We start from the raw sequence: 25,235 nt of genomic DNA on the forward strand, positions 1-25,235 counted from the left end.
CTGTGAAGCGGTCACTTGACGATCTTGAAAAAGGCAGGACGGCTCTTTACAAAGATTAATTGGTGACATATGAAATCGTTGCATTAAATCTCAATACGTGTGATTGTGCAATAATTTGTTTTTAATAACCTCTGTCGATTTAAAATATAGTATTAGATATTAATATTATAAATTAAAAAGTACCGTATCGGTTAGGCTTTTGAGATTTATAAAGGTAAGTTAAACACACTACCGTTAGTGGTAAATATTTTAAGTACAATGTTACAATAATCATCATATCATAGTTAGCAAAAATATTTTTGAACATTAATCAATTTGATTTACAATTTGGATTTCGGATTTTGAAAGTAAAACATGTTGGCAATATCCAGTACGATATTCAGAACGCCTGGTACTAAAATTCCTCAGTTGACATCAAAACATTACCATTGAAAAAAAAATATTTCCATAAAAATAACGTAATTTCGTTCTCATTAAAAGTGAAAAAAGACTTTTAGTGGTAAAACTTTTTATATATTTCTTTTATTGCATTACCGTTTTCCACAATTTAACTGGACTTGGAGCTTAATAGGTGAATCAAAAACAACAGAACTTACTTTATGAAAATTTTGTTTTTGAAACGATATCACTATAATTACCTTTCTCATCATCATTGACCACCTCCGCCCGCAGTCATCAATATTACTTCAGAGCCAAACAAATAGCAGCTAAAAAATATATCCCATAAAGCCCATAAGCCTCTCTGTCCTCAAATGAAATGTCTTATTGCCTCCGCTGGTGTCATTAAGTTTGGGCGTTTTTCTCAATGGAATCGTAATGGAGATTCCGGTAATGCCAGTTATGTCTGGCGATTTTACACGGAAGGAATAATAGATAATAATAGATAATATTTTTCGGCTTATTGGAGTGTTTGCAGCCAAAATCGAAAAAAATTGGGGGGGAGGGTAGTCCTTTTTATTAAATGGGTTTTTTCATGAATAAAATTATAAAACATATGGAACAAAGCGATATTAGGTCTGGATAGCTATGATCAACCCTCGCAGTCCGTGCCATATATTTGTAACTTGTAAAATAATCAGATAGTTTGATTATTTGGACTTGTTTTATAATTTAAAGAGCGTTTTACTCGATTACTATGATCTATCCTATTTTTGGTCACATGTTCAACTTTTCCCACATAACTTCTAAATAACTTAATATAGTTCGACACTTAAGTACATTAAAGCTCGTCCGCTGGTATAGGCTATGGAATGTCACTTTACTTTTTTAGGTACCTCCTGGGGTAATGGGATAAAGGTTACTAGCTTCTCTTTCCTTTGTCTAAATTAACTAGATAATAGGATGAAACTTACTAAACGATGTCATACTCTTCAGATAATTTATTTAATTTAGTCTGCATAAGTCGGTAAACTCCTACCTGATCATTAAAAAAATTTTTCTCTGTGATTCAATCTTAGCACTAATCATAAATTCAATTAAAATATTAAAATTAAATTATATTAAAATTATGTAACATGTTACATGTTCTAAGTATCCCACTGCTGGGCTAAGGGCTTGTCTCCTTTTGAGAAGATTGAAGCTTATTCCTCTGCTCCTTTCTAAGTTGGTTTTGAATGGAATCATATGACAGATTTTTATCAGAACCGATCCTTCACCTCCAAACATGAATGAATTATAAAAAATAAAAATTAAAACACGCAAATGTGTGCTTTCCCCGATTTAAACTTGCACACTTCGTTTAAGATTCACGTGTCCTAACCACTGGGCCGTCATACACGTATGTGGTGTAATTAAATATAATTACACAATTACCAATAAGGTGCGATAATTTTTAAATTGCACATAGGAAGCGAAATATACAATTCCCATTCAATATCCAATCAATAATTGTTTCCGTCACTTTTCTTTACATGACAGCAGAAAGTGAATTCGAAACTCACCGCAGAACACGATCGTCAAATCTCAGACAGTACACGACATTGACTTTTAACATTTAATGGATACTAAACGTATCAAAATAGAAATTTCACGAACGAGATATAATGTAGAATGTAAGTTGATGATAGATAGAACGTATAGTATGACACAAATTAGATGTAGCATCGGAAAATGCAATGAAATGCAAATAAAACCGATTACTGCCGATTTACACGACCAAAAGAAATAGCTCCCTATCGCGCCATTCGACGCTATTCGTCGCTATAGATTCCCGCGTCAGTTCAACCCAAGAAAACAACTGCATGTAAATCGACGTGTCAAATTGACGAATACATTAGGTCATAAGATATAAACAAGTTATTACGTTAGTGTTGTTCACATGAGAAATAAATATTGATAATTTGGGATAGCGTACTAAATTCGAATGTGATCGGTATTATGAATTTTACCGATGCTACGTCTAAGTTGTGTCGTACTATAAGTTGATATTGCCCTACTGTGACGAAATAACAAGGTCGAAAGAAATTTATCACGATTTTATTTTCTCATTGATAACTTTGCTCGTAACAAAATTTTTAATGTTATATTTTTAATTGGCACAAGCTTTTGTCCACAAGGTGTGTTAATAATAAAAACATTTTTTTAAAGATACACGAATAATTATATAATATCGGTTTTATTATATAAAAATAAAAATTGCTATGTAATATCCTTCAGCAATGTGGGTGTACCCGATTTGAAGGGTTAGTGAGCCAGTATAATAAGGCTCGAGAGGCATAGATCCCGTGGAAAGCATTGAGGACCTAACCTAACCTAAACCGTGGTTTAGGCCGCTCATATTTTCAATCTGACTAACAACGATCAGTTAAAGGCGCTTCATCTACATGCTTCTACTTCTACTACTAGAATAAATCAAATAATAATAATATCATTGCCGCTTCCTGTACACAATTCGACATTTCACTTTGAAGGTTAGTAACAAGTACATTCCATGTTAGCCGAATGAGTAGTTATTTAAATAAATTATTCAAGCGACGCTTAGTGACCACAAGCTTATACGAGCACATATTTCCGTGTTTTTTGTTCACGACATACCATGTACAGTTTTGTAGACACTGCGTTATTAGATAATTGATTTCGATCAATGAATAACATTTTCGTTTCGAATGTACATGTGTTTCTAATATGTAGCAGCTATATGGTTAAATGAGAATTTATGATAAAGTTGTTAATTAACAATTTTAAAATCAATGTAGGAAAGGAAATTTCTACTGACAGATGCTGCTTGTGCCATGATTAGTCAAATAAAAAATCTAGGGGTAAGACCGAAAACACCAAAAAAGTTGAGCCATAGTGTAATATTATTCAGTTTTTATAACCAATTAATGTCTAATTAATCGTCTATGCTCGGAAGATAAAAGACTGATTTCATTCAGGCCGCTTATTAAGCGGTGCCGCTTATTAAAGTGCCTAATCTTTTTACTGGATGCCTAATTTAACCAGTTAACCTGCTACTATATGCTTCGCAGGCTACGGTAGAAATATGTATATTATTTGCAAACAGTCGCCGTATTTGATTGGACCCATTTTTACGGTAGCTGAATAACGAACAAACGAGAACACAGGCACTGTTTACACTGCCTAAAAATCAGCGGCAACAGAGGTATTCTGTAAAAAGAAACTCAAAACTCACCACAGTAGTCGAACCTGTCATATTTGAATGTGGTATGCGACTTTGATACTAAAATTTATTAAATATACGTATCATAAATAAAAATTTTAACAAAAAGAAAAACCGACTTCAAACAAAACACTACTTTAGAACAAATGAATATGCACTAAAAAGTGTTAAAAATAATTGCGTATTCAATAAACTTTTTAGAGTCCTCCTATGTAAAATGAAATGAAAAATATTAGACTACTTAAAAGTCGATTTACGGTTATATAATGTAGTTATAGTTATTAGTATATTTGTAGCCGGTGTCAGCCACGGTGCCCTTGCCCCAAAAAACATATTTGTTAAAGTATTCTCGTATTGTTTTTTGATAGATATACTATAGGGTTTTCTTCATCATATTACATTACATCACATACACAAAATTTGATTAAAGATAGTAAGAAATTCTGCCACATATCGCACCCTAACTGTGAGCCGTTTAGGAGTTCCATCACTACATACTATAAAACAAAGTCGGTTTCTCTGTCCCTACATCTTTAAATCTACGCAACGGATTTTGATGCGGTTTTTTTTAATAGATAGTGTGATTCCAGAGGAAGGTTAGTATATATAATACATGACAAATATAGTAAAGAAACACTGATAATTTTAGAAGTTTGCGATGTGATGTCGTAAATAAACAAATTCTGTAGTATATTTAGTATCAGTATTGCACCCGTGCGAAGCCGGGCTGGGTAGCTAGTTAATTATAATATTCGACTATGATAATTACATTAACATTACCACATTACGGAAGGTGACTCAAATATCCAAAATAACATAAAAATAAAAGATTCGACCGAGTATCGCTAACGTGCTCCTCAGAATTGTTCCGTTCCCTTCCGTTCCGTTACTTTGCCATGGATCCTGTGCTCAAAACCTTACCAAACTTTCACCAAATTATCCTTGAAGTATATATTTTATAATAAAAAAAGAATTATCAAAATTGGTTAACGTGATTTTCAGTTATTCACCTATTTGTCGCGCATATACATAATGCAAATTTAAGACTTATGTCGTTTTCATACGGGTACAATCATCGGAAAAAAAATTTAAAAAAAATGGGACCCCACGGGAAGCACTACCTTTCAAACAAAAAAAAAATATCAAAATCGGTCCACCCAGTGAAAAGTTATGAGGTAACAAACATAAAAAAAAAATACAGACGAATTGATAACCTCCTCCTTTTTGAAGTCGGTTGAAAATGGCGCATCAGCGTACGTTGACTGTCAATATTTAACAAGTGATATATAATTCATAAGAAATCCCACTGCATTAGTTCTATTTTTGAAAATATTTCAGTGTTGCATTTTTAATATTTTTTTTTATTATTTAACAGTCTACTTATATTATACTTACCATAGTATACTGAAAAAATACGTGTTATATGAAAATAATCATCATTTCGTACCCGACTGGGCAAGTAGTGTAAGGCAGATTCATCGGCTGAGCGACGAGTGCTTCAGAAAGAACCATCCTAGAGCACAACCTCAAGATATCTCATCATAAACGCGACATCAAAGTCGCCGAGGATGTACTCTCTCTGATCAAGTGCGGACCAGGACCCGCTGGACTGCAGTAATAAAAATTACGCAGTGTCACATCTCCCAAGAAGACGAATGAAATCCAGCGACAATCTGCTGATGTCTAGTATAAACTATAAAACGCCAAAATGTTTAAAATAGAATGTAAAAAAAGGCACGGGCATCAGCGAGCCTGTGTAAAATAAAGTGTTGTAAAATAAATAAAAAAAAATGTGAAAAATATCTGAGCATCGTTCTGATATCTGTAATCTGATATAATAATAATTAATTATTTACTAGGTATGTCAAAAATAGCCAATAAAAATTGCAATTCTGGACAAAGCCTATTATTCTTAAAGCGTTGTAAAGCCTATTTAACCGCACAGCTCCAATCCAAAGACGGGCAGAATTTCATCAGTCATGAAGGTTACCTCAAATATCTTCACTGCCTTACAATCTTCAGCTTCAGATCCTTTGGTTGATATTCATTTATTCTTCACGCTATGTTATTTCAACCCTAATTAATATTTACTTGTATATTTGTGATTTAAATTACATTTTATTAGTTAACTGAGTTATATTACTTAATAAAATATTATCTAATACTTAATATGTCAGCTTAAGAGATACCACTACTATTACTGTTTCTGTATTGTTGTATAGTATTTTCTCATTTTTAAATATTATTTAATAAGAGACTTAAACTGCTTTTGTTGTATACCATACAAAAACTTATTTGATAGAGATAAACAATGTTGCCATCCCTTTCGCACGTGTAAAACGTACCGGTTCTTAAATGGGTGTGAACATAATCGACTCTATAATTGTAAATAAAAACAATACGTACCGAATCAAAAAAAAACTGGATAAAACTAGTTAAAACTGATTATAAAAAAAATTAATACAAATGAAACAAATTTTATTATATTTTAGCAACATTTTTTTATTAATTTAAGAATTCCACAATGGAACGATTTATTTTCCATATTCTATACCTAAGTCAGATTGTAGGTACGTGAGGGATTTGTTTACGTAATATATATTTATAATTAGTGCACTTGGACTATTACCTGTATCAAAGTTCGTTTTATACAGTATTTTTACAATATCATTCGGTACACGTGCTATGGCCTTTGCTTCCACGCTAACGAACCAAATAATCAAACCAAATAACAGCTTGAATATTCAATATGGAATATATCCGTACTTAAAAGATAATAATATAATAAGTTTAACAATTTTTCTATCAAATGGATGTTTGAAGTAATTAGTACAATGGTTGATAGCGGTAGCGACAGCGCACGGCACGTATACACGAATTGAGAGTTATCAAGAAGATAGAACACAAAGCTACCGTGAAAGATTAAGTGGAGCCGCCGTCGGCACACGGAGGGCGCTCGCGATCAGTCCCCGCACTTAACACCATCCACAGACAGCAAACATAACATTTCCATACTACCATTAGCACATTAAACTAACAAACGAAATACGCAAAAATGTTACCACACTAAAAAAATTCGCTAGAACGAGGTAAATCATTAATGTTTAGGATTATACAATAAATTAATTTGCTAATTTTAACGAGACGCGCGGCCTCAAATGTAAATTCGTAATGGGCCCCCGGAATTTGAACCCCGGGTGCGAAAGTTGAAGCGCGCGCGACTCCACAACACAAAGAAGCGTCGCTGTGGTCAAACCAATCGTCATAACAGCTTGATACGCTCATCCGTATGCCAATATTTTATTTGTACATAATCTATAATTTAATTTATGTACATTCAACCCGCTTTTCACACCCCGCTACACCCCCTACTTTATCCTATCGTATTGTACAACAAAATGAAACAAACTAATAAAATATCTAAAAATCACAAGTAGTGCTATTCTTACTGTTAAGAAATTTCAATATTTTTTTTCCATATATATAAAAAAGTCGCTTAAAAAAATCACAGACAATCACTTTCCCTTTACAGACAAATACCATCGACGACCGATTAGTTCACTAAGCATCATTAGTTAACTACGTACAAAATCCTACTTAGTTTTACAACCATGATGGTTTACGTTACAATCTTACGCAATACTATCAACCTAAGCCTGTACTCAGACGAGTACGTTTGTATACCCTTGCCCTCACGAGTAACTACAAAAATCCTCATATAAATATACAGAAAGCAAACATTTAATATAATTACAAACAGCTGATGTTTCTTATTAAAACTTATAAAAACCGTCTGAATCGTTGCAGTTTAAAAAGATCTTTAATTGCTTAAAGATAGTTTTAAAACGGCGATATTTTATTGAGACGGTTTATTTTAAAATTTTAATATGATAACTCGACAACATGTATAAACCCATCACACCGATCGATCCACCAACGCGGGCTGTCGTACATAGATTTTAAGTATTCAAATTTTGTACTCTACTCAGTTATATCTAAATTTAAATTATAGCTCAGCGGATGTTCCAAAAAATATAATTTTGGCAACATTTACATAAAATCCGATATTATAATTTCCATTAATTACGTTTGTACTGACAGTAATTTTAAGACTTGAATTTGTACTTTAGTTATTATAGAAAGAAGTGCTCCTTTTATTATTCGACAGCTAGTTGTGGAATCACACTTATGACACCAAGAATTTCAAAATGACACCGAGAGTATAGAAAATAATTATATTGACAATATTATGAGTTCTATTTACAGCCATGAAGTGATCATCCTATATAAAAACGATCAAACTGAATTCGAGACAACGATCTTTAAATATCAAACTAGATATCTCAACTTAACTAATTCCGTAACAATGGCGACAAGTCAATGTTGCTAGCTTCAAAAATCCACGCGTACAATATTTGTACCTTAGCTCATATTATTTTAGATATTTCATATATTTTAAGTCATCAGTGTAAATAATTAGTATGTAAATAAATAGTATTGTTTTTTATGTCCAAATAAGTTATAGATTTTTTTTCACTTTGACATTTAAAATATTTGATTTTTTTTTTTAATTTGAAAACTGTATGTTAAATTGTTCTCAAAAAGTACAAGGCCTATTTGAATAATTTATTTACTATCCGGTGTTAGTTTTATATTTCAAAAAGACTTTTTATTAATAAAACAGTACAAAGTAAAAATTAATAAAAAGTTTTAGTCTCGGTGTGCTCTTATTAACAATATTATCAATTGCTGACATTTATTTTTAATTATATTATATTATTAATCAAGTTAAGGACGTAACCGAAAACGTCTATATTATAAAACGCGTTAAATATGCGTTAATGATATTACAAGAAAATGAGCATGTAACGATAACTTACATATTAAACGCGAGAAAACATTTATATGACTTTGCTTATCAAATTCGTAGACAAATACGCAAACGCGCGTGTTCCTAGTGCAATACTTAAATTATAAACACCGAATTACTTAAAAAAATTCCTGTCAGTATTCGTGCAACTAGATTATGGCTATACGAACGTTCAATTCCTTAAATAATGTACTTAAAATTACAATAAATGTTAATCACGATGGACGGGTGTAACTTGTCGATAAAAAAAATACACATCAATAAACAATATTCAAGAAAAAAAAAGGAAATAAGGAAACGAAAGAGAAAATAAAAATAAAAAACAAAACTTAATATTTTTTTTGTTACATTTTTTTTTAATTCGCAGAAACCTAACAAACAATAATTTTTTTTCATTTCTCATCTTCTTAAAACATAGTAACATCTATGCAACACAAGAAATAACTGGGAAAAAAGTAATAATAATAAAATTATGAAAAAATAAAATAAAATAAAATAGGTTTTATACTCCTTACGAGTGACGAAGGTACAATTAGATTACGCTGAATGGCTCAGGAACGATCTCTCAACGCTTTGTGCTTTAAAATGAGGTAGAACATCAATGAGATTATTTTATAACTAGCCTAATTAACAATTATTACTTATATATTAGGACTATCAACTCAGCTCAAAGGTAACTTATCGCCCGTACGCCTCCCATTTCGACATTGAGCACCGAGTTGAAACAGGGAACTACCTCGCAGAGATTCAATGAACGTATAGAATATCTTCATCCAAAATCTGAACGTAATTTACATTTTCATCCACATTACATAAAATTGTTCCTCTAACGTTCAGTCCGATAAACATTTCAATGACACTTAGTAAAAAAGTCGTTAATACGTAATAACCAACGTTAATTTAATACTTTTCTTTTTCGTATTAAATCTGACTAAACATGAATCCTGAGGTAGTTTATTTGTACTTTAAATTTTTTTTATTTTTATAATATTTTCTCTTAAAACTAATTTTACATTAATCCTTCATATAAAAATCTATTTAAAAGCTTACTTACAACTAATTTATATACCTGGAGGTAGATTAACTTATATACTAGTTGGGGTGAGCGGTCGCTTCACATTTAACGATTCAAGTACCGTGTTATGAGACTCGATCGATGTTGCGTTTCAAATGTTAAATGTGGAGTAACCGCGTAGCCCATGTGACGGCAGAGGGTCACCATACCCGTATCAATCTTTGGCAATACCATCACGACATATCGCGATACATAAAACTAACTAAAATAAGAAATAATCTAAAAAAAAAAAAAAAACGCTCAGGCGAGCTTTAATTTCAAGCAAAGAATATTAAATGCAGTTTTGAGCGAGTGAATTTTTGCAGTAATTAACATTAAGAAGCATTTCAATATATTTCGATTCGTTAACATTTTCGAATGATCGAACGTAAATCTGTAAATCATTCCTTGTGATGATATCATTCACTTGCTCAAATTAGTCCAACTCAGCTCCATGATTGTTATTTATATATTTTTCCCGTAACATTAAGTGTAGAATATATCGGCTGGTCGCCATTCGTAACTATACATCGTATGCACATTTACTATACAGATTTACTATCACAATAGCGAGAGAGACCGCCCGAGTGAAGAGGAGGATACATCGTCTAAACGTGAATGTCACATCGAATACAACATTAAACCTATTGGGGACCTATTAACTCGTCCACTTATATTTAAATTTAACAATCCAATAATAATTTATTTATGACATGATCTCGAATGTGGCGTTAAATGTAGAATTTCGTACAATCACAAGAAATCGTAATTATTTATCAAGAAATCAAAACAGAATTGTCGTTTAGAATAAAATTGACTTATGTTATTGTGATATTATCATTTTTTTTTCATATAAATTTGTACCTTATTAATATAGAATGAAAGAATTAAAGTAGAAATAATGGCGATCCCTTAGTGTCAACGCTCAGAGAATCCATCAATACCCCTTAAAATTAACTCGATTAATCGTAAATGAAAGCTTAAAAACGTGATGCATTAATGCAATTTCCCTTTTACGTATCACAAATAAACATTAAATGTCAAAAGAAATCACATTTATGAATTTTGAATTCATAAAACAAAACGAAATGATAAAACAGAGTAACTAATTAATCATCTTTCTAATTAATTTTTTTTTCAAATATAGTAAAAAATAATTTTTAACAATTTATAATTGAAATAGTAATAAAACACGTCTTAACAATAGTACGCCTAACACAAGAATGCCGAAAATATAAAACAATAATAATTACAATTAATCGTCATAGATTCGACTAACAAAAAAGAAATAATTACGATAATTTTACCGCCCAATATAACCCGTCATCACTGCCCAGAGTTCAAGGCACCGCTCTCGATGGTACTCTACAGAAACAAAGCTTACATCGCCGTTAATTAACAATCGATTTGTAGAAATAACTTTTCTGAATAACTTCCAAAACGTACAATGTCTAAAATCGTTACAGCATCTGCGTGTAACAAAGATCATTTCTTTTGCTAGTCATCGGCTACAGCTTGTAAGCATTAGTTCAGTCACTTGCGAAGGCGTGGACCTCAACTTTAAATATCATCGGTATATCTTAGTATGAGTAACAATCGTTCATACAAGACGTCTTAGTGTGCTTGAAACGACTTAAAGACATCAAAAATACAAATCGAGTTGTATTTTTATTATATCGTACTAATTCATACCGATAATTTAACGCGTAGGCACCGTAACGTACCACGAGGGCGCCTTCGTGAGTGAATAAATCTATGCTTCGCGTTTACTTGTGCAAACCAGTCTGCACCGTTAAGCGCGAACATATTAAAACTTGCGCAAAGAGCGATTTGTGTTATTGTGTTGCAGAAAATTTTGAACTCCATTGATTCCAAAATTAAATTGTCGCTTAGCTGTTTTTTTTTAGTTCATTTGTTGCGTTATTTTATGTGTAACCGCTTAACTGTGCAAACTGATTTGTGCAAATAAATGTAACGTGTAGCTGAGCCTTTTTTATACGTCGAGAAATCTAAGATACTTTTCGTCTCATATAAAAGAAATGAATAATTCGTCTGCGATATTTCCGAAAATATTTTTCAAACTGTCCATATTATTGCTTTAATCTTTTACAACCAAACCAAACCATATTTCAGTATATAGTATTTAATTTAATCTGATGATAAGCCACACTTAACATGTCTTTCATTCAAAAATAATTTTCCATACAAATCAAATCTTCGAACCACACAACAAAATGTTTAACGTCTGATAAATTTAAAAATAAACATATATAAAATTGCTTGTCAGAATGAATATATCTTTTCTTAGCCTTACATTTATTGTTTGTGATTTAAAATAGCATCTTTAAAATATTACACGAAATCTAATATAAATATAAAACGAGCTAGTAAAATCTATTTCAGAGAAAAATATATTTATCTTAATAGTTTAAAAGTTTAGGTACAATATTTCTATCCAAACTGACACTAGAAGGACTGCACATCTGCAAAGTATACCTTAAGTCTTAAATGCAATAAAAAAATGAGGTAAATTAATCATCTGAGTAACGAACAGAAACTGCTACTTTAACAATAAATCACTGAGCCTTTGTAAAGCGTTCGTAAAAAAAATGTACATTAAAATATAAATATTATAAATATGAATGCAACTTCTTCCTAAATATCAGGAATATAACACGCAGTCGCTACATTCACACTTAACAAAAATAAATAATAGATGTGTACTTAAAATTGAGGTTATTTGGCACTGTCCCATTTGCTTTGTGTTTAAGATCAACTTAAAAAAAAAAATAAGTTCGGAATTTAAATGTTATATATCTGAAGCTGTATTGAGCGACGACGGCGTTCACACAACAGTTATAATACAATAACGCCGTTGCACTCTTATATTTATTAAATAATTATTCTTTAAATCTCAACTGTTGCACTTGAAATGACTAGGTATATAAAAGTAACAAGTGGCCTTTACCTAAATGCACTACGACGAAAAAAAAAAATTAAAGCGGAATGTTAAAATCGACACCATCGCTTAAAAACATATAATTATTTGGTCTCAATAGTAACATCCGTCAGGCGAGCCTGGAACGAATGACGGTTATGGATAGTAAAAACATTCATGCCTCGAACCTTACATGCAAAATTTTTAACACTTTTTTTTTATCTACCTACTTATGCGTCTAGGGAAAATTGTACTTTGTACAAACTAAAAACCGTTCAATTTCACGTTACGTTTGAACTCCCGTTTCGAAACGCATCATTATTTTTAAAGTGGCAAAAACTAAAACATATAGAGCTTGTCCTATTGTATCACAGATGTGTTCAAATAAGATAACTTAAACCAGTTTAACAGTCTATTGCAATTATGAATATATATTAATAAGTCGAGTAGATAATAAAAGTAATCGTAGATAAATTTTGCCACCATGCAACGTCAAACGCGTGTCTCAACCTAGGCCAAGGCGATATACAACATTCTCCTATTATTTACATACACTAAGCCTATGACCATCAGTCTCAACGACATCTCTAAGACTCCCTAGCCCTGTTAATATAATAAAAGCTATGTCATAGACGACCGAGAGCTCAAAATAAATCGTTTATACAAGGTAACTTTATCTCACAGTCAAATTAAGGTACGTTAACGCGATGCGGGTGCGAGAGGTAAGGTACTAAATGTTTAAAACACGGTACCGGACAACAGACACGAGCACTGAGCAACCATCCAAGTCGCACGTGAATATTAAATTAAGTAACAATTATCGCACAATTCCAAAATCTTAAAAAATCGTAAGATCAATTTCTGAGGTAGATTACTGTTACATAATATGCATCAACGAGGTATTATTTATTGTACGCAAGTTACAAAGAATAATGACGCAGCGCGGGTGACCACGATCATAACATTAAAATTAGGACACATTAGCCAATGAACTGTCAATTCCATTGACGTATAAATTTGACAGTTCATCGAACTTTACGTCAGCCTATCGCTAAGTTTTTTTTTTTTGTAAAATTCGAATAAAGATGACCCGCGTGCGTCGGAAAGAGCAGAGGTAGTTCGGTTGATAAAAGTTTTATAAAATATAAAAACACAATAGATTTACTGCGTATGATTAGGAAGTGGGCCTTGGGATAGGTGCGGAGTGACCTGGTGGCGATGCTCGCGGGCGATGTGGCGCCGCACCGTGTTGTTGCGCGTGAACGTGCGCGAACAGTGCGGGCACGGCACCCGGATTCCCTGATGCCGCTGCCGAATGTGAGCTCGCAGATTCGTCTCGTATCCGTAGAGTCTCTCGCAGTATGGACACTTTAATTTTTTTCCTGAAAATTTATGAACATACAATTAATACCAACATCAATATAGTATTACAAGGTTATTAAATTTTTTTGTTTTTTGTTTGTATGTCCCATACACATATAATGTCCAGAATCATTATCGACAATTGTCTATATATATTTATACTTTTTATATTTTAAAAAACTTAATTTATATTTTAACATGTAGATTTTTATAGTGTAACTGACGATGGAGTTTTACATTATGACACTAATGAAAAATAGTAAAAAAAAATTTGATTTCAAAAATTTTAATTTGAGTAATGAACAAACACCTAAAACGGAGTTTTCTTTTTGGATATTAATGATATACTAGCAAAAAAAGCTAAATTTTAAATTCAGTACACAAAATTTAAAAACAATCGAAAATCTTTAAAGACTAACCAGTATTACAACTGCACAGCTATCATCTGAAACTATTAAATGAACATTTCTAACCGTCAGCAGTTGCAATTCCTCCAGATTTGCTCGTAATCAGTTTCGTCGGCCAGGTGTCGGGGCTGGGTTTGGGCGGTACGGGCGATGTCTCGTGCGGCTTGTCGTGGTAGTTCGTCGTGGGTATCGGTACTGCTGGCGGTGGTGAGTTGTTATAGCCGCTAGCGTGGTAGTCATTTTCACTTTTTACACGTAAATCTGAAGTGATGGAAGTGAAAGTGAAAACGTAAATATCGATAATACTACTTATTGTTTTCTAATATTCTTATAGAATTCATAAAAAGATTTTTTTTTGCTTACAACACTGTTATTTGTTGCAGAGTTTAAAATCAAAAGCATATTCATAGGGACAATTTTTTTTTATGAAGTGTTAAGCAAATAACTGCGATTATTCTTCCCAAAATAATTGTATGATAAAATACTTCTGAAGCATAATATGTCCAATTAATTTGCAAAATCGGTAAATTATTCTTAAAAAACAATGAAACGAACCTTCAGCCCCCTGATCATTGGGCAGGCGTTCCATCATTTCTTCATTGGTTGAGGCGGCCCTTTCGTATCCATTATTCTTTATCGGGTTTGCGTGGGTAGACGTGCAATCTGGCTGTGTTTCTTCGTATCTCGTGCCCGCGCCGGGCGAGGAGCGCGTGTCTGGTTCATCAGCGACGCTGCCGCAATGCGAAGATGATGAGCTTTGCCTATAATGTTTTACAATAATCATATTGTAAAATCATATTATAGGATACCAATACAACGTTATTAAATAAACTATTACGAAGCAAACAAAATGAAAAGGAATAATAATAAAGAGGCTTTACAATGAACAAGATGAAATGATTCCCATGAATAGTACGTTATAATAAAATTTTAAAATAATTCACGTCATACGAGGATAATAAATTTATTGTTATTGTTATACTTCCACGTTAATAGCAATGTGTTGCAACAAAACAACAAACTAATTATGTCAATGTTGTGACATCCTGCGGACAATTCCACTAACACATAGCGCTGATGAAATGTCTCAAGTTTAGTCCTACTAACTTTGACTATTCTTCACAATAATAAGTACTAACAATCACTATTAATTATTATTACAGTAATAGCTTGTAAATTTCCCACTGCTGGGCTAAGGCCTTCTCTTCCTTTGAGGAAAAGGTTTAGCGCATTTATACCACCACGCTGCTCCAATGCGGATTAGTTCTAGGATACAGATGTGGCAGATTTTCGTTGAAATTAGACACATGCAAGTTTCCTCACGACGTTTTCCTTCACTGCCAAGCACGCCATGAATGATCAACACAAATTAAGCACATGAAAATTCACTGGCAGTTATTAGATGTACCTTATGGGCTCTATCTTCCGATCAAATCTCGATCGAAAAAGCTGAGCGCAACTATGATGTGTCAGTTCGATGGCAATAAAACGACAATTCGTTAGTAGAATTGCCCTAGTTTAGACAAAATCTTCATTGTTATACACGGCTCTTAAAACTATAGACAATAGTATATAGTATATATGTTCTCGTACCTGTAATTCCTTGCGTGTGGACTCTGAGACGGTGAGGGTTTCGGCGGAGGCGGTCTGCGGTGCGAAGTCGAATGTATTGGCAGGTGGGCTGGCGGGGCATACCGGCCCATGCTGCCGCTGCCACTGTGTAATGGCATTCCATACTGCGGCATGATCGGCGCGAATGTGGCCGTGTGCGTCTGCGGCGGGGCCGAATCCTGGACCTCGCAGTTTCCGGAACCGGACACCGGACTCGTCTTCACGCGAGTCTGGTGACGTTCTGTTGCCTGTTGTGTCTGTTGTTTCACCCAAGCGTCATTGGACATCTCCATAGATAGTCCCTTAACCTGTAAATTATATGAATGTAAATATGAGCCCATGTAACTAATTTTATTATTATTTCATCTTTTTTGATAGTCTTTAGAAAATGACAATTGTAACATAATATTTCGGCTTTAAGCTTAGACAGGTACTGAATTTGGAAGTGCTTAAACTGCGTTTATAATTAATCTAATATTTGGCTAAGAAAAGAAAGAAAAGCTTATCAATCAACTAATATAAAATATCAGCAATAATTTAGCCCTTTACCCAGACTCAGTTATCGAACTGTTTCAATTTCAATAAAACCCAAGACGTAATTGTAAGGTAAGTTTGTGGTACCTGTAAATTTTCCCCGCTTTTAAGGAAGCTGGAGAGTGCGTCTTGACTGACGTGCACTTCCCCTTTGTACATGAATTCGAGGAGGGCCTGCATGTTATCTGCAGTGGTGGCCTCGAGGAACACATAGCAAGCGCCTGCATGGCTCGGCGGTGCAGTGTCGAACAACTCCTGAAAATGTTTGCTGCAAGCTGCGAGGATCACTTTGTGTGCCTTGAACTGACGACCTGGAAAGAATTATTATTATTATTTTACTATGTTCTAAATATAGCCTTCCTTATCTAACTTTCTAAGGAGAATCTATTGATACTAAAGTTATAATAAATAGATCTACTGTTCGATTTTAATTTTCGATTGGTTATTTTTTTTTAAATATTGTTTTTAGCAACGGTTTAGCAAAATGATTAAAGGAGTTTCTTTATTCCTTTTGCAGTTATTGATTTCTTAAATGGAACAGATGAAAGTCAAATATAAATAAAAATTACATAATATTCACAAATAATACACTTTAAACAAACACGATTAGACAAACAAAAAAAATCTCAGTATTTTATCAAATAAAACATTTCCTTTTTTTTACAGATCTGATTCCTATCGTCATTTTTATTTAAGCACTAAACAATATATAACAAATGACAAACGTAAATGAAGCTTGTAAATCTGATAAAATCGTAACGTCACATAAAATGAAAGGCAACACGTGCTACACGTGGACGTAAACAAGATTTGTAAAACGAGACGACCGACCACCAAGAATGATTCATAGAAGTAATTTTATAAACGAACGCATAACATGAAAAAAAAATTATAAGAAAGCCATTCACAACACTGGTTCTCGACTTTACACATCACTAAAATCATTCGGTTGTAAAGCTGTCATTATTCATTAATAAACTTACAATTACAACGAATAAAAAAAAAGTCAGAAACATCACTGACCAATTAGGAACTTCAATTAAGTTTACGAAAAAAAATATTATCCAATCACATCGAAGTATAAGTACTTTATTCAAGGTAAATTCTGACAAGCTCTTAAATCGACATTATAGAAGATTACATTGAATCGAATATCAAAATCCCTCAGTTCAATCGAATAATAAATACTTTTATTTGTGCTCAATTCTAATTATGTTGTGTATCTTATTTTATTATTTATTATATACTAGTTTAAAATGTACTATACTTCTCATTAATTCATCTCATTGATTATTGCTTATGTTTAAATTATATTTTCAATAAATACATTGTACATAGTGAGATTACTTTTAAGTAGTAGAACTTTTACTTAGACAATTTTGAAATAAATTTTTTTATGTGATATTGTATCTACTGTTGATTGAATGAAATAAAATGCACTACCTACCACTGATTTGGAATACAGTTGCCACTTACACAAACTGACAAGTTACAAAATGAGCCAGAAGTTACAATACGTAATAATAATAATTAATAATTTTCTTATTCTCATCGGGAATTTAAAAGAAACTGCCTTGATTTAAATATACTTCAGGACGTAACCCTTGAAGGTTTTATCAGCAACGCAATTAGTGTCTGAAACATGGTAACTGCGGTATCTATGCGCCGGTGATAACAGAGTGCCTACATCTGGCTCGTTACGTCAGAGCGAATAGCGCGGAACAAAATACGGCTAACCTTGGACGTACAGTCACACGAAGTTAAGGCTACTTACACGAGAACGGTCGTAAACGCTGTAGACTCGTCTAGAGTATGAAAATTGTATTATCTGTACGGCAAATGATAATTGATTGGCTAATGATAACGATTATATGTACATTACTGTATAAGTAATTAAATTTTAATAATTATTTATCAATGTTTTTCTTATCTTTTAGTAATGTATTTCGCTATGGCTTTCTTAAGCGCTCCCGAGGCTTCCCACTATGTAGGAGTTTTCTACGTAGCGCACACACCTCCCTTTATTCTGAATGACCTAAATACATATTCTAGAGCGATAATGAACACGGGAATGGAATCCATATAACAATTACGAATTATAAAATAAAACGCTAGTTAAGACTCCACACGGCTGTTAAACCCTTATATTAAACGTCGAGGTTGTAGTCAGCCTAACAAGTCTATAGTTAAAAAGTTCCGAACCTACGAACTCAGCCTACGGATAAACGATACTTCCTCGTTTATTCTTATTCAATTTGTTTAACGATTCTTGCACTGTATTCGTTTTGAAATAAATTTAAAACGATCATTTTAATACTTATAAAAGTATTTATCTTGACTAATTAGCAACGCACCAAGTCTTGAGAGTCTAGAAAGATGACATTTAGAACATCATTATTTTATAAAAAAAACATTCGCAAAAGAAGTTTTTTTTTATTATATTTAACTTTAACTGTGTTAATTTAAAAGAAATTACTCATACGAATTTGGACCAACCAGTTGTGTAAACAATCATAAAAACGGTTTACGGAACCAAATAAAAATAATACTATTGTTTGAAATAAAATAATATATATGAAAGTGATTAAATATTATTAATAAAATATATTATATAATTTAAAATTAACTATTAAATTTTCATATTAATTTAATGTAAATAATCTTAACTGTTATAATAAAAGCAAGGTTAATATGACCATACTATTAATTATACAGTAACATATAAAAATTAAAACAAAGATATATATATGAAATATTCAGTAACCTTATGTTTAATTATACATAATGTGTTGAAGCGTGTAACTGGTTACATAACACACCACATATATGAAACTTATCGATACGAATTTTTTTATAAGACGAATTGTAACACGTGTAATTAATTGCAGTTAAGATTTGATGTTTTTTGTTGCTCTGAGCGACATAGCCTTAGTCGGGATCTAGGAAGACACCTCGTACTATAATACTGAGTATTTGTAAATAATAAATTTGTAAACAAAAACCCGCTGAGTTTCTTTCGCCAGTTGTTATCAGGTCATGTTATTTTCTTTTCCGAACTGATGGTGATTAATTTAACAAGCAATGAAAAAGTGTAATGTTTCTAGATTCCATAGAGGTATTTGATTTGATTTGGTTGCAGTTACAGGTACAAGCATTACCGTCTATACCATAAGGACAAACGAGGCACGTGATCTTTGTCAAGAGTCCCCCGAAAGATTTATACCGCAGTATATTCTTTTAATGGTGCAGCGTACATCGGAGGCTGCTCGAGGTATAGGGTATGGGTCCACAAAATTTAAACGAATTTGGACATAACATCTTAGTTTCCTATCAAGAGCTATTAAACTCGAGTTAATTTTAATAATAGCTAGGACATATTTTATTCTATCTACAATCAAGAAATACAACAAAATTTGTATATGTTTTAAAGTATCAACTACCTTACTAGCGGTAAATAAATTTGTAAATTAATTTATTTTCTCTTAAGTACACGATCGATCATCATGAAATCTTACACAGGTTGACAGGGCCATAAGAATACCCAAAATGAGAGCAAAACCGCGATTTGAAAATACTATTTCATAAAATACAGCTTAACATAAATCATGTTTGCTATTGCGTATTAATTTGTATATTTTATGGGTTTATTTTCAAAAATTCATGGAAATATCGAGTTTACGAAACTAAATTAAAATTAATTTGTTTAAACATTAATATGCAACAATAAAAACACATAAATACATACCTTGGCATTGGCCTTACCTTGTAACTTCCTTAATAGTTTTTGTTTCAATTAAAAAAAATGCGCATAACAACTTACATATAATAAACCTCCAATATTTAAAAAGTTTAGTTTTCAAAAACATATGAATGAATCTTTATAGAAAATATAATAATGAGTTGAATAGGTTTTTGTCAATGTGTATGAGTTATATACAAAACTTGTTTTTCAACATTTACGATAACAGCAACTAATATTATTGAGTTTTATTGCACTAAGAACTTTTAAAGAAATTCCATTTCCAAATTTAAAACTTTCGTTGTACTTATTCGTTGTAATTTTAAAAGTATATCAAGTGTACATTAAGGTTTTTTATGTGATTCATATTTTTTATATAATTAATAAATATTTATATAATTATTTAACTACCTATCGAAACTGCTTCTTCACAAATTAAAGTTCAATGCTGAGGCCACACATTCTTACAAAAAAAGTCGTATAACTAAAAATATATAGTTACGACCACTACTGCTATAAACAAGTTGTAACAATTATAATGTCATTAAGTCATTACAAAATAATAATAAGGAATAAAACACATGAGTCTAAGCAAAAGTTATAAAAACTAATACTTTTGTACAAAAATATATAATTTCAATTTAATTATAACCATTAATTGACAGTATAAATAATTCATATTCACCATAAAGTAATACTTTGTACCAAATTAAAAAAAAAAAAAACGACATTGAGCGCCTAATATTATAAATGCTTCACGAGTTTGTGTCACGTGTTTTATAATCTGTCGTACGAATGCATAAGGCGTTCTTGGCCTAGGGTTGCTATATCAATATTTTATTATAAAATAAAATGTTTAAAATAATATACAATTTTATTTAAAAAAAAATAACTAAACGATTTAAGTATTTTCTCAACCTTCACATTGATCAGGCGTTTTAATGTTTGGCCTTGACGTATGTCACGCGTTTGTTATATAATATATCTTTGAGAAAAAGACGACCGTTGAATATAAACGATCGTACTATTTTAATCTTTAAATATCAACTTTATCAGCAGAAATAGGATTATATTAAATTATTTTCGAGCTATGATACTTATGAACAAAAACAACAATTGGAAACAAATATAATGTACATTTATATATTTATCTTTTTATTTACCAATAAAAATAGAGCGTTTAGTATGGAATATATTCATAATTTGTTTTGTGTGAACTACCGTGAATTAGGGACATATTTTATAAGTATACTCAATACATCCAACTAATATTATAAATGCGAACGTTTGTGAGGATGGATAAGTATGTTTGTTACTTCACGAAGAAACTACTGAACGGATTTTGATGAAATTTTTCCGTAATATAGGTTATATATACATAACAGATAGGCTACAATTTATAATGATTATATGTAAATTGGTCATAATATAACGAAATACAACAAGTACCCGTGCGAAGACGGGGCAGTTCGCTAGTACATATAATTTCACACTCAAGCCTCACGAATGGACCAGTAACAATAAACGCTTATGTATACAACGATTTAAGTCAATAAAGGATACATATAGTCAATAATAGGAAAAACTTCTATTTAAATGATGTTTAATAAAATTATTAAAAGTTAAATTGATGTGTTATTAAACTTAAGTATTTCAAAGAAACAAATATAATAAAGATAATATGATTATACAATATAGATATTATACAATATCTCAATAGTTCTTTGGCAATTAATTGTTCGTAGAGAATGGCATTCATATATTTAACTTAAATTCAAACAGCTATTAAGTAAATTAGCATTTTTATATGCTGTGCTAAAGGTCGTTTTACAAGATATGGGTATATTTTTTTCAATATGTAACTCACTTGACCTAGGCCTAGAACCTTTAATTTTACGATTCATATTAAAAATGAATCAAGGACTTTTATAAATGATTTTTAACTGTATTATCAAAATCACAACTTCGTTTTTATGTGATTCATAGAATCTATGAAACGATAGCACTCTCAAGTAATAAATGAAAACATTACAGTTTAATAAAACATCCTACATCATCATATCATGATTCCGGTGTTGATAGGCTGTGGATAAAAACTTGTGGAGTCATCTCAATAAAAATAAGAAAAAAGAGTGTCGTTTCTATGATTCGTTGAAAGATATCAAACTATATTTAATCCTATTACACTATCAAATTTATATAAAAGGTACATTAATACAATTTCTGTGGGCCATCTCGGCTCATCTAGATCTTTGCTGTCGAAACACTTGGCCCTTGGATTAGTGGTGCAAAAGGCTTCATCAAAAGTATAACACCTCGCCTCATTGTCTCCACTGATGACAGGAGGGCTGGTTCGTTTCTAGTCCAGAGGATCGGAATTGCGTATCAACGGGGAAATGCTGCTAGCATTCATTCCACGCGATCACGATTTATATAGTAACTAGTTTTAGTTCATATTTGTATATATTCAAGCATTTAATGTTATGAATTCTTATGTTAATAAAATATAGTTAAGGTTATTTACATAAAACCCTTAATAAATTATGTCTAGATCTAGACACTAATCAACCCCGAGTAAAGATATATTATTACTTCCAACCATTCATAGAAAGAGAGCTACCACGATACATAATTGAAATTGGACTTTAAAGAAGCAAAAATAACATGTTATTTTAATGAGAAAAATTAACCGTTACCTAATAAAGTATGTGACATATAACCTATGCGATAAGAGGAATGCACCATCCGCCCATAGTGTTGCAACGCATGCGCCCACCCGTCTTTGGTGACGTAACGAGGAAATGGACGAACGACATTGGTCGGCGCGGGCGCAGTTGCAACATCGACATTGGCCTCATTCCGAGACCTACTAACGATAGATAAGCGTTAGTGGGTCTCAGCGCCGCGCTTTTGGGATATTTATACGCGTTTATAAGTTTGATGCGAGTGAAACGTTGAAGGCCAATTTGGTATACCTACTATTTTTTAGAGCGCTACCTTTAATTCTATAAATATAAACTCTAACGCAGTCGTGGCTTAAAATATACGTACGTTTTTCTTTGAAAGTACGACAGGCACGTATATATTATACAAATTATACAACAATATAAAATAAGGACAAAAGTGACATTTTGACGATATTGTCACGCGCGCGTATTTATAAGGCTTTTTATGATACACCAAGGCCGTTTGTTTCTATGAAAGGATGGAAAAATTAACATATATTTTGTGTTATCTAATCTAGATTGAAGCGAAGTTTCTATAAATTGGAATACTAATAATATTCGAAATTGTAACTTTAAGTTACAAAATGAGTGAAAAACTCGATTGTTTTTCAAATGAAGTGTATTATTATGAAACTTGGAAAAGTCCAAGATAATATAAAATACCTGGTCAATATATTTGTGTTACAAATTCTATTAAATTTTTTGGCTCGACTAAAATAGTTTCTTCATAATCCAAACGTATGAAAAGGCATCCGATTTTTAATACTTTGTATTTCGTTTTAATACAACACACTAAATATAGTTTTATGAAAATAAATTACTGCTAAATTTACGGAAATTAGAGTTTGCTTTGAGACGGCCTTGGTCGCATGTGGCATAGTTACTTAGCAATTGTGATGTAAATCTTTATAAACGTTTTTCTTTTGTTTTAAATGGAAAACTTTTCATATAACCTATAACGGAACCTGTGTAGTACATATTTGAATACGGTTTAGTTCGAATATCTCGCACAGATAATTAAAAGAGATTATAATTCTACAATAAAATATTTTTTGTTCTATATAATAACAGTATTTCATTTATTTTAAATATTTACGGTCGTACTTACAAAGACTTTATAGAAAATCAGTAGTTATCTCTTTCCACCATCATTAATTTCAAATTTGTAAGAAGAAGACAGCAATGCCTAACCCAACCAACAGCATATTAAAATTGTAAATAGGCTTTACTTAGTTTAGTTTTCTTATTTTGATAATGTATTAACCTGTTTTGGTAGGCGATAAATTTGTATATTTTTATTATAACAATAGGTATACATTTCCTAGCTTAAAGTAATAAGATTCGATTTGAAAGCCATTTTTCATAACTTTGACTCAGCATGCAGTTCAGTACAAAACAACCTTGGAATAATATTAGGCGTTTAGTTGTACATTGATTATTATAAATTATACTCAAACACGCGAAGTAATTATTATAAAAACTGCTTTCTAAGGGGAGGTTAACCAAATATTTACATTACTCTATATAATATATAAAAGGTCGTTAGTGTCGTTTTTTTCTCAAATAAATGAAGACATTCTGTTACAAAGAACTATTATTAAAAAAAAATATTACACACACATTCAAACGTTCGAAATTTAAACGACTCGTAACGATTGGTTTCGAAACATAAAATAGACGAGTTTTCATGAATTTTCCCGAAAATGGCGCACCGTGTACACAGCTATAAGTAGAACGAATCTAACCCAAAATTTTGTAAGTGTGCGCGTGAACAGGATGCAAGTGAAAGCGACGGTGGGGGAACACGACTAACCCCGTTTCCAGGCTCACACAAACACACGTTGTATACGTACTGATTAATACCTTATAGGGTTGACAGCTTATTTAGACCAGTGAAAACTAAAATAAACAAACTTTAACTCGCTAAAACTTTATTTATTCACACAATCAAATCTGTGATAAGGTTTTAAGTTATTATTGAAAATATAAAATTGTTTTTTATCAACTGTTTTTTCATACGAAATATAAAAGTACACACTGTAGAAATAATACGATTTAGAGTATTACAATTAAAACGAAAAAAGAAAAGATTATTGCAAGTACGTAAGTTACAAATTGACAATCACTAAAAGGTTAAGAGATGACAAAATAACTATTAAGGAGGTAAGCGTTGTTTACATTCTTCCATCACACAATCATTGTTATTATAATATTTAATAAACGAACATTCAAAATTAAAAAAAAAAATGAAAAACGACCAACGAAAATATCCTTTCGTTTTCATGCAACAGCCAACCCTGAAATGGCTAGACGTCTGTGTGCGTTCGCCCCATTTCAAGGTCGGCGCGGGTGGTGCCGGGGAAACGAGACAGCGA

At 31.9% G+C, this 25,235-nt stretch overlaps 1 protein-coding gene across 3 annotated transcripts in view; it reads right to left on the reverse strand.

Annotated features, from left to right (window-relative positions):
- Positions 1 to 8,337: 8,337 nt before the first annotated feature.
- Positions 8,338 to 25,235, reverse strand: part of LOC124531019 (zinc finger protein chinmo) — a 55,726-nt gene continuing 38,828 nt past the window's right edge. The window contains exons 3-7 of one of the 3 annotated variants that reach the window (XM_047105409.1): positions 16,483 to 16,706; positions 15,844 to 16,169; positions 14,806 to 15,011; positions 14,317 to 14,511; positions 8,338 to 13,863 (exon numbers count right to left, since the gene is read on the reverse strand). In XM_047105409.1, the coding sequence (XP_046961365.1) occupies positions 13,643 to 13,863; positions 14,317 to 14,511; positions 14,806 to 15,011; positions 15,844 to 16,169; positions 16,483 to 16,706 (1,172 nt within the window). In that variant the 3' untranslated portion in view covers positions 8,338 to 13,642. The remainder of the gene's footprint in view (positions 13,864 to 14,316; positions 14,512 to 14,805; positions 15,012 to 15,843; positions 16,170 to 16,482; positions 16,707 to 25,235) is intronic. The other 2 variants (XM_047105410.1, XM_047105408.1) reach the window with 2 other exon arrangements.

The sequence above is a fragment of the Vanessa cardui genome, chromosome 7 (genome assembly GCF_905220365.1).
Source record: "Vanessa cardui chromosome 7, ilVanCard2.1, whole genome shotgun sequence".
NCBI lineage: Eukaryota > Metazoa > Arthropoda > Insecta > Lepidoptera > Nymphalidae > Vanessa > Vanessa cardui.